A 21965-nucleotide genomic window follows, 5' to 3' on the forward strand; every position below is an offset into this window, starting at 1 on the left:
TGATTCTATGATTCTAAGATATTTTGCTTCATGAGGTGAAGGACAAGATGAGGTCTCCCTCCCCATTTTGTATAGAAAAGACTACCAGACTGTCATTTGAATCTTATTTCAATACTGGCAACAGGATAGTTTCCTCCATTGCTCCTGAGGGTATCAGGACATGAAGTACATGTAGCCCGGTCCATTTCCAGCTCTTCAGCATCTGCTATCTGAGGCAGCTGCCACTTTGCCTCATTGTAGGGCTGGCCCTGAAATCTGCCTATGGAACAGAAACGCTCCATATACTACTGTTTTAAAAATGCTAATCTTTGAATTTCCTCTTCCTTCCCTTCCCTTCCCTCCCCACTCCCATACTCTCCAGTTAGTTTGATTTCTCTGTTCCTTTTGGACACCCCAAATCCACACTAATTCTGAATTTTGAAATATTTGGAGTAATTGTTTTCAAGTAATCTGGGAAACTTGCTGAAGTCTATGGAATGAATCCCATGGACTTTGGTGAGGTTTGACTGATCTCTATGCTAAGCTCTGAACACACGAGAAAACTCTTGTGGTTACTTAAATAGTATTTTATAGGGCCTATTTTAAGCCCTCATAAAAAGTCAATGAAAAATTTAAATGGAGAAGTATGCTGTGGCTATGCCAGAATATGATAAAGCACAAACAGAATATATATTGTTTAAAATGTGCAAGGTTTCTAGTGATACACATTTTCTTAAGGCACGAGAGCCAAGCAAAAAGCCATTTAGTATGTAACATGCTTTAATAAAAATAACATGTCTGGCAAGGTCTAAAAGCTTTTGCAGCTGCAGGGGCATTTCTTAGAAATAAAGTTTGTGTTTACACAGGTGCAGCCATATTTAACAAAAAAATGTATATGCAATGAAAACAGCTGCCTGTCTGTTTTCTTTGGCATGACTCCTTCCAACTGGAACAATTTGTATCAAACATCTCTCTCTGTGATACCTATGTAAACAATACCCCCAAAAAACATCCCCGTAACAGGGTAGAGGTTGCTCCTCATAATTTGTCCTTTAGATAAACTACCAAGCTGAGGCAGCTTGAACTGAAACTCAGTGGGGAGAAAAAGCATTACTTTTTCAGTGTGTGTGTGTGTGTATATATATATGTAACACATGCAGTGTGAAAACTAAACAACAACAACAAAAGGATTTTCTCCTGTTGTAGTCACTCTGAGGGATATTAAAATGGCATAGAGAGGCTGGTAAACTGAATACTTTTTCCTTACAGAGCAATCCAACTCAGGGGAGGCCAGCTGAAGGGGTGCCAGCGGAGGAGAAGCTGGAGGGAAGCTCCGTAACATCCATTTGCTGTTCAGGAGCCACCAGGCTGGTGGAGCTTCAGCTCAGCCAGGAGCTATGCACATGAAAAGATGAGAAAAAACTAGCTCTCATGAATACCCCTACTGGTGAGTAAGCGCTCCCCATTGACTTCCATTATAATTTTTTTTAGACCGACCTTTTTCTCGGCCTTTTTCTCGGGAGTAGCCTGAACTGGAGTTGGATGTTGCATAAGTCCCCCCCCCAGTCCCTCCTCTGACACAACACTGGAACACCTCTTTTCAGGCCTCATGCTGGCTTCCGCTGGCACCCCCTGGACTGGGCTTCCTTGCCAGACCCCTGGCTGAGCTGGCAGAGTCCCAGCTCAGCTGTGGCTCAGCCGGGGTGGGGGACTTCTGCCAGCAGAATCACCACATCCAATTCCCCTCAGCCCAGCATAAATACAAGTTGGATTGCGCCCTTAGTGATGGTACTTCATTTCTTTAACTACATTGTATATGCTGTGTTAATATTTTTTGTGTTCTCTTCATATGACATTCTAGATCATTCAAAATGCCCATGATTTTCACATGCTTAATAATCTGGAGCCCTATTCACTTTTCTCCAAATATTTGCATTTAGAATGAATCTCCTAGCACCGATTTTTGGGATAGTTAAGTACAGGACTGATCTGGAGTATTCCAAATCATTGTAGGAAATTTGGGATGTGTGTTTGTGGATGTGGGTGTTTCAAAAATAAAGAAAACAATTCTCTTATTCCATAATAACAAAAAGAAGGAATGTTAAGATACATACTCCTGACATATGATTTAATTCAGCCCCACTTCACATCTGTAAAAAAGCAAATACATACTGATCTCTGCAGAGGTAGCATAAGATTGAAGCAAACATGCAAATAGAATGGAATGGAAGTCTCAGAAAACAGTGACATTACATATATAATTCATACTCAGAGCTCCGCCCCTGCTTGCTTCACTCACCAACCCCACCTACTGTTGCCAGTGCTTCTCCCTCCCTCTCCCCCCATGGGTCACCAGGTTTCCCCCTCCCTCCCGCACTGGTCACCAGCACTCCTCCTGCACACTGGTCAACAGCTCTTCCACCTCCCTCCTTGCACATGGTTCACCAGCACTCCTCCTCACTCCCACATGGGTTGCCAGTGCTTCCCCTCCCCCATGGGTCACCATCCCTTCCTCCCACAGATCACCATCCTGCCCTCCCCCTTCCTCCCCATGGGTCACCAGCCCTCCCTCCCCCTCCCTCCCCTATGGGTCACCAGCCCTCCCCCCCACATGGGTCACCCCCTCCCTACCCCCTCCATGGGTTGCCCCCTCCCTTCTATAGATCACCCCTTTCTTCCTCCCCCCTCCAGGGGTTGCCCCCTCCCTCCCTTCTATAGTTCACCCCTTTCTCCCTCCATGGGTCGCCCCCTTCCTCCCTCCCCCATGGGTTACCCCTACCCCATCCTGTCCCGTACCCTCCCCACAGGTCTCCCACCCACCCACTGACCTACTGACCGAGGGCCAGGCCTAGCCAGCATAGCCACCACTGCCAGGCACCTTGCTCACCTCCACCTCCCTCACTTGCTCACTGCCGGGCATCTCTTTCACTGCCACCACCAGGTGCCTCACGCATTGCCACCACCACTGGGCACCTTGCATGCTGCCACCACTGCCACTGGGCACCACATGTGCAGCTGCTGCTACCATGCACCTCTCATGCCACCACTACTGGGCACCTCAAGCACCACTGCTGCTGCCACCAGGTGTCTCAAGTGCTGCTGCCACCAGGTGCCTTAAGTACCATCATTGCCACTTTGCCTCACCTAGCAGCATCAGGCTACTTGTGAATGCTTCTGCACAGGTGCATGCCTGCCCAGAAATGTTCACGGATAGCATGACACTTAGAAAAATATTATTTAGTAAGATACGGTATGTAAATATAAAAACAGTTAAGTACAGCCTCACCTTACAATGATGCTCATCAGTTTTACGTAGTCTGTCAAAGGGACAGAGATTAATGCTCATCTATGCTCTCACTCACGTAGCTCACTGATAGATTTGTTATTGTGGTCTATCCTCAAACCCCGACACTAACCATTACTCTAAAAGTAGAATCCATAAACTCTAAAACTCAAATTTGTAAAATCTTAAGTACATCTGCCTAAGTATGGATTACAAGTGTTCAAATACCAATTGCCTTGCTAGATTTAGTCTTAGAAATGGTGGGGAGAGGAGCTCCATTACCTAGGGATCTGACCCCCAGCTAGGGATGGGGGAGAAATTCAATTCAGTTTGCATTTAAAGGTGAACCTACATAATTCACACTTTGCGCAACAATACAAGAACTGAAACACAGCCATCCTTTGAAATTCACATTTCTCTGCAATTTGCAATACAGTTGTCCAACCAATGTTTACAAAAATGCATATATCAGGGGGAAATGTGCATAAATTGAATATATCTATGAAAATAACATAAAATGTATTATATTGGGGGAAATGGCTTGCAAAAATATGTATATTAGTCAAAACTGCATACCAAAATGTGTTTATCAGGAGAAAGTCACATGAAAATGCTGATAAATCTTCATGATGATTTCTTTTTTAAAAAGTTGCAAACTAATGTGGAGAACTGAATCAAAGATTGGAAAAATGACAAATTGAGAGAACTGAAATTGACAGTTTAAAGATCTCTGTCACAATGGCTTGCATGCATGCTGATGAATCTGTGATTGTTGCTGTCCTTTCTAAGAGCACTGAAAAAGGTGTGTGGTTAGATTAATGGACGTACCTTCCCCCTGTCCTCCCAACAGCTGATCAGTGCTCCATTTGAGGTGCTGGACCAGTCGTTGGAGGCAATGATGGGCTGGATGTGGGGCAATAAATTGAGGCTGAATCCTGAAACGACAGAGATGTTATGTGTCCAGAGTTCTCATGTCCAGGAGGCAGAGAGATGGGCTGATCTGGGCCTGGTTGTACTTCCCTGGAAGGAGCAGGTCTGCAGCTTGGGGGTACTCCTGGATCCAGCTTTGTCACTGGAGGCTCAGGTGGCCTCAGTGGCTAGGAGTACCATTTTCCAGCTCTGGCTGGCTTGCCAGCTTTAGTTTCTTTTGGAAAGAGATGACTTGGCCACAGTCATGCTCTGCTAACTTCCAGATTAGATTATTGCAATGCACTCTATGTGGGGCTGCCCTTAAAGATAACTCCAAAATGCAGCAGCCAGGTTACTGACTGGGGTTCCTTTTAGATATCATATAATCCCTGTCTCAAAACAGCTACATTGGTTGTCATTTTGTTTCATTTCAGACCCTCTCACAAGGACATACAAAGAGCCTACTGAATCAGGCCAATGGCATATTTAGTCCACCACCCTGTTCTCACAGTGGCCAATCACTTGCCCATGGGAAGCCCACAAGCTGGACCTGAGTGCAAAGAGCACTCTCCCTTCCTGTGGTTTCCAGCAACTGGTATTTGGAAGCATACTGCTTCCACCTATGGAAGCAGAGCATAACCATCATAGCTAGTAGCTATTAATAGCCTTTTTCTCCATAAATTTCTCTAATCCTCTTTTAAATCCATCCAAATTGCTGACCATCACTGCCTCTTATGGAAGCAAATCCCATAGTTTAACTATGCGCTGTGTGAAGCGACTTTCTTTTGTCTGTCCTGAATCTTTCAGCATTCAGCTTAATTGGATGTCCACGGGTTCTAGTGTTAAGAGAGAGGGAGAAAACCTTTTCTCTATCCACTTTCTCCATGTCATGCATAATATACACTTCTATCAGGTCACTTCATACCTTTTCTCTAAACTAAAAAGCTCCAAATGCTACCACTTTTCCTCATAGGCAAGTTGCTCCATCCCCTTGATCATTTTGGTTGCCCCTTTTTGAACCTTTTTCAGCTATACAATAGCCTTTCTGATGTGAGATGACCAGAACTGTGCACAGTATTCCAAAGATTTATATAACAGCATTATGATATTGGCAGTCTTTTTTCCAATATCTTTCTAATGATCCCTACCATGGAATTTGCCTTTTTCACAGCTGCTGCACACTGGGTCGACACCTTTGTCAAGCTATCCACTATGACCCGAAGGTCTTGTTCCTGGTCAGTCACTGCCAGTTCAGACCCCGTAAGTGTATATGTGAAATTAAGTGTTTTTTTGCTCCAATATGCATAACTTTACACTTGTTTACATTGAATTACATTTGCTATTTTACTGCCTATTCACTCTGTTTGGAGAGGTCCTTTTGGTTTAACAACCCTCAACAATTTAGTATCATCAGCAAACCTGGCCACCTCACTGCTCACCCCTAACTCTTCATCATTTATGAACAAGTTAAAAAGCACAGGTCCCAATACTGATTCCTGTGGGACTCCTCTTTCTACAGTCCATTTACTCCTACTCTCTGCTTCCTGCTAGTTAGCCAATTTCTGATCCACATGAGGACCTCTCCTCTTATTCCATGACTGCTAAGCTAACTCTTTAGCAAAGTACCTTGTCAAAAGCTTTTTGAAAGTCCAAGCATACTATGTCAACTGGATCACTTTTAGCTATATGCTTGTTGACACTCTCAAAGAACTCTAATAGATTAGTGAGACAGTAAATTCTCGCAGTACTTGCAGAAGCCATGCTGGTTCTGTTTCAGCAAGGCTTGTTCTTCCATATGTTTGGTTATTTTTTCTTTAATAATACTTTCTACCAATTTTCTGGGACAGAATTTCCAGGATCCTCCCTGGATCCGTTTTTAACTATTGGCGTTATTGGCTACTTTCCAGTCCTCAGGTATAGAGGCAGATCTGAAGGACAAGTTACATATTTTTGTTAGAAGATCTGCAATCTCACATTTTGCCAGTTTTTATTTTGTCTATTAAGCCTAGAACTTAATATCTTGTCACCACTATTTATCTCAGTTCTCAGACTCCCTTCCTGCAAAAGTTTGTTCAGGCACAGAGATCTCTGCCATTTACTGTATCTTCCACTGTTAAGACAGATGCAAAAAATTAATTTAGCTTTAGCACATCTTTCACTCCATTGTCATCCAAAGATCCAGCTGCCTCCCTAGATGGTCTCCTGTTTTTAATATATTTAAATATTTTGTTATTTTTTTTAGCAATGTGCTCCTCAAATTCCTTCTTAACATCCCTTATTGTCTTGCATTTCTTTTGCCAAAGATTGTGTTCCTTATTGTACTCATTCAGACAAAACTTCCATTTTTTGAAGGAAGCCTTCTTGCTTCTAATGTCTTCTTTGACTCTGCTTGTTAACCATGCTGGCATCCTCTTGATCCTGGTGGTACCTTTCCTGATCTGTGGTATACATTCCAGTTGAGCTTCTAATATAGTGTTTCTAAACCACTCCCAAGTGTTTTGGAGTGATTTGACTCGGTAGACTTTGCCTTTCAACTTCCTTTTAACCAATTCCCTCATTCTGGGAAGTTTCCTCTTTTGAAGTCAAATGTGACTGCGTTGGATTTTCTTGGCAATTGGCTATTTACATGTATGTTTAATTTAATAGCACTATGGTCACTGCTCCCAACTGATTTGACAACACTTTCATCTCTCACCAGGTCCTGGGTGCCACTTAAGATTCAGTGTCTCTCTGGTTGGTTCCATGGCCAATTGTTCTCAGGCACAGTCATTTAGGGTATCTAGATATTTTACCACTTTGTCATGACTGGAACACATATGTAGCCAGTTTATGTCAGGGTAGTTGAAGTCACCCATTACTACATTTCCTAGCTTGGATGCTTCCTCGATTTCATTTTTCATCTCAAGATCTCCCTCAGCATTTTGGTTAGGGGGACAATAGAACATCCCAAATACTAAATTACACTTGGGACTCCGTATCACCACCCACAATGATTCTGTGGAGGAATCTGCCTCTTTAGGGGTTTCTAGCTTGCTGGATTCAATGCCTTCTTTCACATATAGAGTGACACCACCTCCAATATGTCCTTTCCTGTCTTTCCAATATAGTTTATATCCAGGGATAACTGTGACCCACTGGTTTTATCCATTCCACCATGTTTCCTTTATGCTCATTATATCAATGCTATCCTCCCAAACACTCTCAAGTGCTTGGGAACCAGCAGAGGAGGCCCTCAGAAGCTCAGGGGGCAGTTGCCCACAAGAGGGCATTCTCTGTGACAGTCCCCAAGTTGTGGAATTCCCTCCCCACCGAGGTGCTTCTGGCAATCTCACTGCACAACTCAGGGCCGGTTCCAAGGGGCGGCCAGGTGGGGCACTGGCCCAACGGCCCCTGAGGCTACAGGAGCCCCTGAGGGGCCCCTCTGCTCCCCTTCCACAATTCACAGCAGGATCGCTGCCGCGGATCACACGGCAAGAGCTTCGGGGCTTCGCCATTCCCTTTCTTAATTTACCTTGTTCTGTGGTTGCTCACACAGCAGTGCCCTTAAGAAAGATGGCGGCTGAGGTTTTCCTAAGGGGCTGAAGCCTCTGCCACCATCTTGGCTGATGGTACACATGCGTGCTGTGCGCTTGCATCCCTGCCATGAACCATGATGGCGGCAGAGGCTTCAGCTCCTTAGAGAAACCTCAGCTGCCATCTTTCTTAAGGGCACTGCTGTGTGAGCAACCGCAGAACAAGGTAAGTTAAGCAAGGGAATGGAGGAGCCCCGAAGCTCTCACAGTGTGTGAATTGCGGAAGGGGAGCACTGGGGCCTTGGGCAGGCTTTTGCTCAAGGGCTCCAGCATGTCTGGGGCTGGCCCTGGGCACACGCACGTGTGTATGTGTCCATGCACACATGCATGCCAGGGCCCAGGGCAAGCTGGTGCCCAAGGGCCCTGGCATGTCTGGAGCCGGCCCTGGCACAGCTTTAGGAAAATGCTAAAGACATATCTCTTTACCCTGGCCTTTGACACTTGAGGCATATATTTTTAGGACCCACGCTGATTTTGTGATTTTGGTTGGTTTTAATTGTTTTTAACACTGTATTTAAAGGTTGTTGTAACCTGCCCTAGAACTTCTGGATGAAGCGCAAGCAATAAATGCTAATGCTAACAATAATAATAATATACTGATGGGGAAGGAAAAATCCTGACACAGAAATATGTGCCACAGCTCACTCCTTGTAATAGGGTACACAGACATGCACATGTTCACTACTTTTCTGATTTTAAAAAGACATATTAAATATAGAAAGTATTACTATTGCTCAGCTATATTCACTTACGTTGAAAAACAACTGGCACAATTTGTCCCCTCTTGCAGGCACAGCTTCGAACCAAGCTCATTAAGTGGATCCCCCCCTCTCTCTGTATATATATATCTCCCTACATCCTCTTGGGCCCTGCACTGGGCATGTGTTGTGCTAGGTACATGGCTATGTGCTGGCCATTGCCTGGAATGGGAGACATTTCTGTGCATCTCACGGAAGTACCCAACAGTTCTGCACCTACCCAGAGCTCAGAATGCAGCCTACATACTGGTGGATTCTTGGTCACACTCATACCATACTTTTAAAGCATGTTTAAAGCACATTGGTTCCCCCACCGAATCCTCGGAATTGGAGTTTGTTAAGGGTGCTGGGAATTGTAACTGTGAGGGCTAAACTGCAGCTCCCAGGATTCCTTGGGGAGAAGCTATGTCCTTTAAACCTGCTCTATATGTACAGTATGGTGTGGATGCAATCTTTGTATTCCTGGTGGCTTTATCCCACAGCACTGAAAAGAAAAAGATTTAATGTATTGCCAGAGATCTCTGAAGTTTGTCTTCTCATTTTGAATTGGCCCCCTATGAAGGCCTAGAATACAAGCAGGCCAAAACGTATTGGGCTTTAAAAAAAATGCAGCATATTGTGATGTGGTTTTTTTTAACCTGGGTTTGTTTGGATGTGCATCATTTTTTTCTTTCATCATCACACCACTCCATAATAAAACCATGTGGAAAGAGCTTAATGGTGGAGCACATGCTTTGCATGCATAAGGACCCAGGTTCAATCCCCAGCATCTCCAGGTAGGACTTGGAGAGAGTCTTGTCGGATACCCTGGATAGCTGCTGCCAGTCTGTGTCGACAGTACTGAGCTAGATGGATGAATGGTCTATATAAGGTAGCTTCCTATATTCCTGTTTCCCATTTTGGTATCACCCAGCTTTCAGAGAGGAGCAATGCAAGGTATGAGGGATGCCAGTGTGAAAGTAGCCATATTTTTGGATCTTGTCTCATGGAGTGAAATGGGATGTAGAGCCACAGTCAACCAGCAGCTGTGGTGCTCTCACAATATAAGATGTGAGGCTGAGTCCCAGTGAGATCAGTGGGGTTTCAGGTCTGTACTGGATTGTGGCCAGGGAGTTTAGAATACAATTGGAAACAGAGTGAAGTGCAAACCAAACTTTTTATGTTAGGGATCAGGTTCCTTGTGTAGACTATACAACTCCTCCCCCACCCTTCTGACCAGCTTGCTGTTTTTAGAAAGCTTTTGATGAGTCAACACTTTGATCTTCTGAACAAGTGCAGTTGAGTGTTTGGCATTACAACTCCTACAACAGATTTTACAGGGAAAGCAAAAAAAAAAGTGCATTTAAAACCAATCCATACTTTGCTGATTTTTTTGACAGGAGTTGCATAATGTTACACCACAAACTTGAGTCCTTATAGTTTTTTAGCAGGTCTGTAATTTTACCTACATACTGGCTCATTTAGGGACTTTTATTGTAACCTGAGTATTTGTATGTTCTATCTGATCCTGAGCTCTCTGAACCACTGTATCCATCTGGTGTCCTCTGTCCCTTATACAAAGGAAAGTTAACTTATGAAAAATAATAAAGCTGACAAGGTAAAAAAAAAAGCCATGTATTTAAAAGCATTTGAATAAGATATTTTAGAAGACTTGTCACCATCTTGAAAATGTACAGCCGTCAGCAATGTAAACATGTACTTGACAAAGCCCAGCAGCTTGCTGACTGCAGAGTTCATCTACACTTTTTCTGTAGGGCAGATGTTTTCATTTTAATGCTCTTCATACAGTAGATTAGGATTATGTATTTTTCTTCTCTTCTCCCCACCCCTTTTTCAATAAGAGAATAAACCTGACATGCTACTAATGTCATTTCACACTGTGGGCCAGATGGTGAAAAATGCAAGGCCTGCAGATCTGTTTATGTAAAAGGGTGGAGAGAAAGGGGTAGGATTTTGTTTCTGAAAGACTTTTAGCTCCATCATTTGTTACTTTCATCTAAACACTCAGTGATGAATAAAGGAAGAGCCTCTGAACTTCAAAAAAGGTCCTTGAGATTAAGTGGTTAAAAATGTAACACATCTGGGGGGAGGAGAGAAAGAGTATCCTGTTATTCCTGGTTGCCACATCAGGGCACTGAGAACATATTCAGATGGCTTAGATGAAGGCTGTTCCAAATAGAACACTGACAATCAGTTATTTCTGAAAGACAAATTCAATGCTGCACTGAATTTTCATGAAGTTTGGTTTTCAATTTGAAACTTGGTGCTTTGGGAATTGAAAGGGACCAGCAGGGGGGTCAGGGGCACACTACCTTCCACTTTTCCACACATTTTCCACTCCAGTTTGCATCTATCATTTCTCCAATTTACTACTGCCACCATTTTTTAAAACTTGAAATCCCAGCCAATCAGAGACCAGGTAGTGAGCATGATGATCTTGTTCGGTATTATAAAAATACCAGAGAGAAACAGGAACTAATTTGGTTGGTCCTATTTCTTAGCAGAGATATAAAAACACAAGCAGCAGAGTGAGAATGTAACCAGCCCCACCTTTGTCTCTATATAAATAACAGACTCAATCTTCTTAGGTAAAAAACAAAAAACATTTACTCACGACCTCCTCATATGTTAGAAACATAGGCTGTAGCTTAGATGCAAGAAAGTAGAAGTCTCAGTCCATTTTTGGTGTTTGGTATTGATGCTCTCAGCAGAGAGCATCATTTGCCATGCGGCCTCTCTCAATGGTGGATTGATCAGCAATGGAGAATATTCCAAAAATCCTCCAGGACAAAGGAAGGAGGAAACCAGGTAACTAACTCCACTCATAAGGAAGTTACATCATGGTGAACAGGTACATGGGAAATTTACCAAATATCTCTCCCCCCCAAGTGAACATGCAACATTTGTCCATTCCAACAGATCTCATGGCTCCATGCTTTAAATCAGATATGCTACATTATGATGTAATAGAGGAGGCGACTAAACATTGCCTTTTCTCTAAACATTCCAGTGAGTGCCCAGAGAAATGGGCCAATGCTCCTTTTTTTCTCCATACTGTGCTAGTAGTTTCATTATCTACCAGCACTGCATAGAAAGACTTTCATCCCAGGCCATCTCTAGTTGTGCATAGCTACGCATGAATAGTTGGGCTAGAAAGGGGATCAAGATGGACATCCTACTATGAATCTCCACTCACATATTGCACCAATGAGTTAACTATGCCCTACTTTAACTTACTTGCAATGAAGAAATTCATTTCTGAATTTACACAGAAGTAGACCTACAAAGTAGGATGATGTTACTTACACTATTTGGAATATGTCTGAGGATATTTCAAATGGGTGGAGCCCGACCATCCATTGATATAATGGCTACAGCTGAGCCAAATGAGTACACTTGGTTTCTCAAGCAAGATTCAAAAGTCAGTGCCTGTTCCACTGGTACCTGAAGCTGTCTAGAGGCAGCTAACAGAGTGTTCCAACTCATGGGAAGCCGATACAGGATCACTCTCAGGCCATGAACCTGGCAACCCTAATGGGAATAGAATAGGTAATGGTGCGTAATATTGATGATGCTAAGCAACTCCTCAAAATAATTGAGGGAACCCCACCTAAATGATCTGCTTCTGCTCTACCTAGAATGCTTGGGACCTAACTATATAATTTAGTACCGATAGATTATAGACCTATAGACAGTGTTTTGGTTTTTATCTTGTTTCTTTTTTTTCCTCCCCCCCTTTCTCCTTTTTTGAACTGAGAAACTGATGAGGAGATCTAAAAATAAACAAATAAGTAATAATAACTGGTTAATCTAAATAAATAAATAAATGTTTTTAATATTTTTTAAAAAACCATATAAAAGTCACTTTTAAATAGAAAACCTTCAATTTCTGATATATCTTGGCTTAGGTAGTCAAAACAGCACCTCCAATGCAGAAGGGGAAGTTATTAGCAAGCTTGGGGGCACTCCAAAGTTGGCAGATGTACGGAAAGAAAAAACCCTCAAGGAAACCACCCCAAAACAGCCCATGGAGCAAAGAGAATGCTCACTGGCCACAGGATGCAGACTGAGCGTTGTGGGGAGGAAAATGAAAATACAGCGAAGTGGCCACAACACTGGACACAAACACTCCCACACTGCAACATGGAATGGAGTGGCCAGAACACCAGACACAAGCACTCCCACACTGCAGCATGGTCTTGCAAGTCCCACTTGTGTATTTTTAAGCATGTTTTCTTTCAAAATATACATTTCTAAATATATTTTCTCTCAAAATGCACCTGTAAAAATGTACATTGATACTATTTTTTTAGTCAAAAACACTGTTAGAACATTCGAGAAATGCAAAAGCCAGAGGTTACCTACATTTCAATCAATTTCAACATTCGTATGGGAGGTTCAGATCTGGTGAGTTCCTACTAGAATTCACAAAGGTCAAATTTCTCAAGAATTCCTACCCTCAATGGACCAGAACTTTATCAGGCAGATACTACCATACATCAAATGTACAACATCTGAACTGCTTAATTCTATATTGGGGATGGGAGAGGAATTTCTTTTGTCTGCTTTTTGCAGTAGACTGACCTGGCACTTCTGAACATCCTTCTTGCTTGTGGATTGGAACACAACTCCCAGTTGGAGCATGCACTTCCCTCAGTTTTGTAGTACGCTTCCGGGGTCAAAAAGTGCAATAAAGGTGTATATTTTATGTAAAAAGTGTGTACAAAATGTGATGGAACCAAGCAGCATACAACAGGCTGTGACAGACCTATAATTAAGTGCCAGCGAGAGTGAAAAAGGATAGAATTAGCTGCTCAGGTAATCCCTGTTCATTCAAGACAAACCAATGGTAGTTACCAAATTTTCAATCAATCCTCACATTAGTATGGGAGGTGCCAATCGTGACAGTTTCTATTAGAATGTTCCCCTCACAGGGCTACAATTCTTAGAGTGGTTTAACAGCCAATCCCTCTTCCCAGGGAACTCGGGGAACTGTGGGTCTCCTAACAACTCTCAGCACCCTTAACAAACTATAGTTCCCAGGAATATCTGGGGGAAGCCAGGACTGTTAAAGTGATATAATACTGCTTTAAAAGTATAGTGAAGATGAGGCCTATGAAAAAGCTGGTATCTAAATGTGCATTCATTTTCCTCTTTCTTTCCCATGCTTTTCCTTTTGTATCGTGTCTCTTCAGTTGTAAGATATTATTTTAAACTGTAAACCTCCTTCGGTGCATTGGAAGAAAAGGTGTGTGTGTGTGTATGTGTTGTTAATAAATAAATCAAGTCAAAAGACATTCTTTTGTAAGTTTTTTTTTAAAAAGGCAAGATCTGGTAATTATTTCTATAATCATTTATTAAAATTAAGAAGTGACTAAATAGGGAACAGCAATGTCATTTCTTTCTTAACATTTGAAGAGCAAAAAAAAATCTGCCTATCATCTTATTCAAGAATCTGACACAATGACAATGGAATAGAAGGTTGTCACAGTGTAATAGCCCCTAACTGCAAGATAACTGCAGAGCTGGAGCAGAGGCATTTATCAAAAATAAACATTGAAGGAAAGCTGGGAGACATTGATCCTGTGATAATGCTCTGTTAAAATGACTATTTTTCCAATGCCAAGTGACTGATGTAGATGCAGTCATTATAACTGATGAATGCTCATCTAAAAGTCCTCTCATGATGCCCATGTCTAAGCCGTTAGCTTCACAGTGGGCCAAACTATATGTTATATAAAACATTTTTTTAAAAAAAAAAGCATGCTTAAGCTGGATGCTTTTATTTTGAAAGAAAAACAGCTGTATGAGGCTTTGATCTGGATCACACACTGGGCCAAAGTGGGACCCCATGGTGTGTATGAGAAGGGCAGAGAGCATTCACATCAATCTCTATAGATCTTTTGACGTGGTTTCCCCTCATGTGATGACAATTGCATGAGGAGGAGAGTGGGACCATGCTTGCAGACCCTGCCCTCACATTTTTACTAGCCCCGTCCTCACCATCTGTTTTTTAGGGGAGCAGTCTGGAGCAGGGAGTCAGCTGTATGATGCATGTAACCTCCCCACGCAGTTTAGAACCTAGATCATAGACATAAGAAAACAAGAAGATCCCGCTGGATATGGCCAGTGGCCCATCCAGTCCAGGATCCTGTTCTCACCATGGCCAGCCAGATGCCTGTGGACAGCCTACAAGCAGGAAATTAGTGCAAGAGAACTCTCCCCCCCTGTGGTTTCCATCAGCTGGCATTCAGAAGCATACTGCCTCCCACCGTGGAGGTAGAACATTGCCATCAGTGTTAGTAGCCACTGATCATGCTGGTTTCTAAACTGAGTGGTGGGCCTGTGTAGTCTTCTTCAGACCTTCCCCCAAATGCATGGATAGTGGGGGTTAGGGCCACTGGGGATGGGGGCAGGTCAGGGCCAGTGAGTGCAACAGCCCCACACTCCCCTCCCGTGGCTGTAATCATGTGACAAGAGAATGCCTCCAAAGGGCTTATCTCTATCTTATCCTTATTTCTTATAATCATTTTGTAATGTATGAATATTTTCTATATCTATATATCACCTATTTTAGAGTTGGGAGGCATCTCAGAAGTCATCTCAGAAGTCACCACCCCCTACTCAGTGCAGGATCTACAAGGCAGGATGCAATGGGTGTATCTTTGACAGTAGTGAGCTGTAACTAAGCTCACTTTGAAGTAGAATACCAATGGTGTAGGGCATATGTGTAGCCTGCTCCTCTGTCTGTTTACTCAGAAATTAGTCCCAGTAAGTTCAGTCACTCCCTATATAAGAACATTGGAAGAGTCCTGCTGGATCAGGCCAATGGCCCATGTAGTCCAGCATCCAGTGATCACATTAGCCTACCAGATGCCTATGGGAAGCCTGCAGGCAGGACCTGAGTTCTTAAGAGCAAACTCAGTGCCCCCATGCTGGCAGGATTAGAGCCAAAACAGGGTCACAGAGAAACAAGAGGAAGGTATCAGCATGCTCAGAAGATCCCATAGGTTTACAGAAGTATAAAAAAATTAAACCAAAAGATGACCACACACACACCCTAGCGCATTGAAGAATTAGCTTGCCTAATGATCACCAGGAGCCACAAAATGTTGAATGTCAGTTGGAAAGGAACCCTGAAAACCGGGTATGTGTGTCTTGAACCCTTTTACAGATGGGCTGGCTAAGTGTTGAATTCCCAACTGCTAGCAGCCCCAGGCAACATGGACAGTTGTCAGAGATGAAGGGAGATGTAATCCAGCAACATCTGGAGGACTTCAGGTTAATCATCCCCTGCTTTACAGCTTATACTTCCTAGAGGAAGATATGGCTGTCTATCTGGAGTCCTGAACAGGAACACTCCTAAGTGAGGATACACTGCAACATTTTGTTGCAGGATCCACTTGTGGGACTTGTTCCTAAGTATGTGCACATAGGATAGCTGCTTTAACCAGCTGAAACAGATTGTGTTCTGCCTGAATAGGCAGAGCAAGCAGGTTAGTGGGGGATAGATATCCTATACATGGTTTGCATGAAGGCTCCCGCTTTCTGCTTTCATGACATGACATTACACATCTTGACCATCACTCCCTGACCCTCTCTTGTGTAAAATGTACAAAAGCACAGAAAGATGGTAGAATAACTAAGGAAATAATTTTTTTCCAGTCGATCAAGTTCTTAATGGAAAGAAGCTCTGTGAATGTTATCTTATAAATTAGAAGATTCCCCCACAATAGTTTAATTGAAACCAGCTTTTTGCATTTATCCTTCAGGCTCAAAATGCTGTTAGCTCAGAGTCAAAAAGTCAGATTTTTAAAGGGAAAATGTCAAGTCCTTTTAGGCTGCAACTGACCTTTTTAACCAGATTTGAGATTTGAAGCATTACACATGGATTTTCTACATTTTATATCACAGTGGTTAACAAATGACCAAACGCAGCTCCCAAGAACACTCTTTGTACAAGTGTGACATTTTCAGCCTTAAAAAGATATGGACAGTCTATTTTACAGAAAATTACTCTTGAGAAATTAATCATTTCTTTCCCATCTCTGAGGGGCTGGTATATGTGTAATGGCCATGTGGAGGTTACTTTACTTTAAAATTCATTTACACTCTACCTGGTCACCTACACTCTGATCACTCTACCTGGGAATATATTCCTAAATCTCCAAATCACCTATAACCCAGTTGCTGGAAGTAGAACTTGCCCTTGTTAACTTCAGTGTTTAGTAGTTCCACTTTCCATTCATTTCAAGAAGGGTTCATTGGACCTCTAAGACTCAATTACATACTGCCAAAATCAGGTTGTGCAATGATAGTTGATTGGGAGTCTTGCACAACCCCCCTCCCCCAAAGTTCATAGTTTTTGCAATGATGGGGAAATGCGCTAGAAACTGTAACACTGACATAACATCATCTAACCTCCCCATAAAGAAACCAGAATTAATGTTATTTTAAAATAGCTCACATTCTCTAATCTCCTTGCAAACAAATCAGGATGAATGCTCAAAAAACAGATCATCTGGCAGTAGGGTTGCCAGGTTCATGGCCTGAGACTGATCCTGTATCTTTAGGAGACGAGAAAGTCAGCCAAGTGCAGGTGTTCTTGCAACATTGTAATGAGAAAAACCACAAGGTGGAATTCTCCCTTCCCCCTGCACAACTTTTAAAGATACAGAAGACCTCTTGGTTGCCAGGCCCGGCTCAGGCCATGAACATGGCAACCCTATCTGGCAGAGCCCGAAGTTAAACATAATTAAAAAAGAAAAAAAGAAAGGGGAGAGACGGAAGATAAAACACTACAGGACAATTGATCCTGTTGTTATTGAAGAGTGCATGGAATTAAACGGAATGGTCCTTTCAAAATGAACAGGAACTGCACAAGGGCATGGCATAATACACTGTTTCCATTCATCTCTGTGGGGCTTATGCAGGCAAATGCCCCAATGGATTAGACCCCATATTAATTCCTGGGAGATGATTGCTATTTGCATGTTCCTCTTCAAGGATTCCAGTGCTTGGGCCAGTCCTGACTATGGCAATTTGGCCACACAAATTCTCCCTACCTAACACTTTGGTAAAAGTGAAGCAAGGTGGGATGGAGGAGAAATTTGATTCAGTTCACATTTAAAGGGGACCCTACCAAATTTGCACTTTCCAAAACAATGCATGAACCAAAAGACAGACATTCTTCAAAATGTACACTTATTCAAATTTTGCAATGCAGTTCTCCAGTCAAGTCAGCTGTATAAAACTGCATATGGCAAGGGCAAAGTGTGCAGAAAAATGCATATATTAGGGAAAACCGGTTTGCAAAAATGTGCATGTTTTGAGAAATTTCAACTAAATGCTGATTAATTTTCATTGACTTTTTTTAAAAAAAATGCACAAAGTGACATGCAAATGTGGGCAACTGAACTTAAGACTGGAGAAATGGTAAACAGAGAGAAATCAAAATGTACAGATTTACCCATCCATAGTAACAAGTGAAGCATTATTCTCACCAGCCTGTACAACTGAAACATAAAAGCAGCCTCCATCACAACCAGAGTCATATATATATTGGTAAGATGAAGTAAAATAGCCAAATTACCTTAGACATCTGAGAGACGCCATTTCTCTGATGCTATTGTTGGTTCCAAAATAACACTTCTGTCCCACTATTTTAAAGACTGCGTCAGAATTCATCAAAATCGTTTACCTATCACCATAGATATGCTATGCATAATGGAAAATACCTGTAGTGTGACAGGAAGATTAGGTTAAACTGAAGCAAATCAGTGTGATAGTTTTCCATTAGCAGAACTCAAAACAGGATTGTCAACAAAGGCTGACACAGAATAATGATACTGCTGCCATCTAGCAAAGAGGAGTGCATAAAGAATGAAGGCATATTTTGATATATGTAACTCCTCTTATTTTTCGCCGTTATATCCTGTAAGTCAGCAGGTCTTTCTATAATTATAATTCACTGAAGGTGTGCAAGTGAAGGTTGAGTAACACTCTTTTCTATTTCCGAGCAAAGGGAGCTGTATCAAAATTAAACCCTTGACTCTTCCTTAGGCTGGAAATTATACAAGAAAACCCTTTAATTAAAAATCTGTCTACATTTGTTTTTGTTTGACTTTTAACATGAGGAAGTTCTCTCAAAACCTACCGTGCCACAAAATGAATCTTGTTTGGTCCTAAAACAGGTATTGTTTTGCAGTGCCTGATTGGATTTATTTGTTTATATATCTATCTATTTATTTTAAAAATGCATATCCTCTTTTAGGTCTCAACATGTCTTACAACAATATACAATGTACAAAATTTAAAATATAAATTAAACCACCAAAAAAAATCTCAGAAGTTTAAAACAAAGAATATAAAAAATTATTTAAAACATTAGAGAAGCATTCATAGAGCAAAGGTCACTTGAAATAAAATACTTCTAGGAACATAGGATGCTGCCTGAGTCAGAGCATTGGTCCATCTAGTTCAGTATTGTCTACACTGCCTTACAGTGGCTCTCAAGAGTTTCAGGCAGGAGTCTCTCCCAGCCCTACCTGGAGATGCTGGGTATTGGACTTGGGATCTTCAGTGTGAAGGGAGATGCTTTACCACTTAGCTACAGTCCTACCCCTAAACAGTGGCCTGAAACTCAACAGGGATAGTTCCTGTCTTTCTTATCTAAGGCTGTGAGCACATTAGTCGCCTTCAGCAAAGCGTTTCCATTGGCCACACCTGGAGGGGGAACCGTTGAGCTGCCAATCATTTGCAAAATCTGCTTGAAGCTGGGTTTTTTTAAAAATGTACTCAAACAGATCCCACCAGGTTTTACAGAAAAAAGGGCAAGGTTTGACTAGCGTTGTATGCCTCCTTTTTCAGAAGAGACAGATGGAGATGCACTGGAATGGGCAGAACAGTAAGTGTGTCTGTACCCTTAGAAAGGGCTTTTATGACTACCTGTTTCTGATCCCTCCATCTCATTCATAATTTCATATCTCTTCATCTTGCCTTCCAGTGTTTCTTCCAGGTTTCTCTTGTGCCTGATAGCTGTAGTGTACAGACCGTGTCAGGGAATTGCAGTGTATCATAGCAAATTCCCTTATATCAGACTATTGGTCCATCCAGATTATAATTGGATTCAATTACTGGCAGTAGGTTTCAGCACTATCTGAAGATGCCAGAGATTGAAACTTGGACCTTTTACATACAAAGCAAGTTCTCTGCTACTGAGCTATCAGCCTTCCCATCCTTATCCCGTTTCATTTGGAATGATGCCATTGCCTATATATATTGGCGGAAATAGAGAAACCTCTCTACTCTGAAGAGCATATAATGAAAGGTGCATCCAACATGGAGACTTAATTTTTCAAGACATGCTTCAGCTCCTTTTGATAAACTAGGGCCAGATATTGTTAGACTCCAGCTCACTTCAGCACCACCCAGCATGGAGAGAGATGATAGGAGTTGTAGTCCAGAAACATCCGGAAGTCACAGGTTTCCATCCCTGCACTAAACACTAGTTTATCTCTTTGTAGCATGTATATCCTGTGGGTTGTATCCAGTGTTAGTCATACTCAGAGTAGGTCCATTGAAATTAATGGACATGACTAACTTTGGTCCATTAATTTTAATGGGTTTACTTTGAGAAGCATACAAACTTGTCTTTCATGATAGGGTTAGGGAACTCAAGGCTAGTCTCTCATCCAGGCAGTGACCAGACCCAGATTTGTTTTGCTTCGCTTTAGCAGTTTCCTGCATCATTTGGACTTCAGACTTGGACTTCATTTGTGAATCACGAGAACACAGGGTGGTTGTCTTATACAGAACTGGAATATTGCTCCATACTCTACACTCTACGCTGACTAGTAGTGGTTGTCTGCGGTTTCAGACAGGAATCTTTTTCTGCCTTACCTGCAGGTGCTGGAGACTGAACCAGGGATCTCTTGCATGCACAGTATGTGCTCTACCACTGAACTATGGTTCTTCTCCTGGTACAGACTATTTCCTCTACTTCCTATTCCATTTCAGTCTTCGCGTAATATCTCATCCAGATACTAAATTCTAACTAATCCATAAAGAATCTATGTGGCTAAAACTGTTTGGAGAGGGGAATCATGGTCTAGGGAGGGAGGCAGAACAGAAGATTTATGGGTGAACAACTGAGGGAAGACAACATTTAGAACATCAGCAGCCTCTTTGCTGACTGGTCCAGTAGGTAAACATGCACAAGAGGGCTTTTGTTGATTGGAATACTAAGAAACATTAACATGTTTGGGCCTTATCAATTTAGAAATGAGGATGAATGGGGGTGGGGAGGAAGGGCATGTTAGAGATTCAGGTTGATGGAGACAATTTTTTTTCTACCTCTTTCATAATATTAGGACTTGGGGTCATCAAATGAAATAAACTGGCGATAGAGAACAGGAAGCAGTCCTGTTTATGGAATTTATGGAATTTTCTGCTATGGATGTTATGATGGGCACTATTTTAGATTACTAAAAGGAGATTAAACAAATTCATGGGGATAGAGCTATCAATTAGAGCTGTGTGTATATGGGGTCTCAAAAGTCTCCATTCTATTTGTGGACACTTGGAGAAGTTAGGGAGATTCTGTCATCAGGAAGAGAAGAAATTATCCCACAGTTTCTCTGGGGTGGGGTTCACCATTTGCAGTGGTGTTCTCATAGCTTTTTTTTTCCCATCAGGGTTATTTTTGCAGCATCAGCAACTCTATAGGCAGCCTGACCATCATCTGTAATGCATCATTTTGCATCATCTACAATGCCATGGACCAAGTGTTATTCTGGATGGGGTTCTTTTTGGCTGGGTGGTGGGAAATGGCTGCCGCAACAAAACAAAACAAAAGGGAATATTTTTGATGCTTTGTGAGAAGGTGGTATATAAATACTTTTATAAATGACCTGAAAACAAAAAAGGACACATACAGGGAAGTGGTAAGAAGGCCAGGCCACAAAAGAAGAGTACAGGCAGGTATCATGGAATTGCAGGGATGGTGTCAGGAAGGCTAAAGCTGAGACTGAGCTGAGGCTAGCGAGGGATGTTAAAAGCAACAAAAAAGCTTTCTTCAGGTATGTCCATAGTAAAAGACAGAGAAAAGAAATGGTGGTACAACTACTCAATGAGGATGGCAAAATGATAACAGATGACAAAGAAAAGGCAGAAGTGCTCAATTCCTACTTTGGCTCAGTCTTCTCCCCAAAAAAGGGTCTATGACCCTCCCGGGAAACATGAAGTTGAAGGGGCAGGATTGGAGCTTGAGACTGATAGACAAATGGTCAAGAAATACCTAATAACTTTGAACAAGTTCAAATCTCCAGGGCCCAATAAACTGCATCCTAGAGTATTGAAGGAACTAGCTGAAGAACTCTCAGAACCGCTCTCTATTATCTTTGCGAAATCATGAGGGACTGGTGAAGTGCCGGATGACTGGAGGAGAGCTAATGTGGTCCCTAT

At 42.2% G+C, this 21965-nt stretch overlaps 1 protein-coding gene across 7 annotated transcripts in view; it reads right to left on the reverse strand.

Moving 5' to 3' along the window:
* Positions 1-19133, reverse strand: part of TRIQK (triple QxxK/R motif containing) — a 133881-nt gene extending 114748 nt beyond the window's left edge. For 5 of the 7 annotated variants that reach the window (XR_009759655.1, XR_009759658.1, XR_009759657.1 and 2 more), the window contains exons 1-2: positions 19049-19133; positions 18094-18238 (exon numbers count right to left, since the gene is read on the reverse strand). Coding sequence is in view for 2 of the 7 variants with exons in the window: in XM_061602911.1 (XP_061458895.1) it covers positions 18094-18102 (9 nt within the window). In the remaining 5 variants the exon portion in view is untranslated. Of the gene's footprint in view, positions 1-18093; positions 18384-18657; positions 18707-19048 lie in introns of those variants that run through there. The other 2 variants (XR_009759659.1, XM_061602902.1) reach the window with 2 other exon arrangements.
* Between the last annotated feature and the right edge of the window lie 2832 nt (positions 19134-21965).

The sequence above is a fragment of the Rhineura floridana genome, chromosome 1 (assembly GCF_030035675.1).
Source record: "Rhineura floridana isolate rRhiFlo1 chromosome 1, rRhiFlo1.hap2, whole genome shotgun sequence".
NCBI lineage: Eukaryota > Metazoa > Chordata > Lepidosauria > Squamata > Rhineuridae > Rhineura > Rhineura floridana.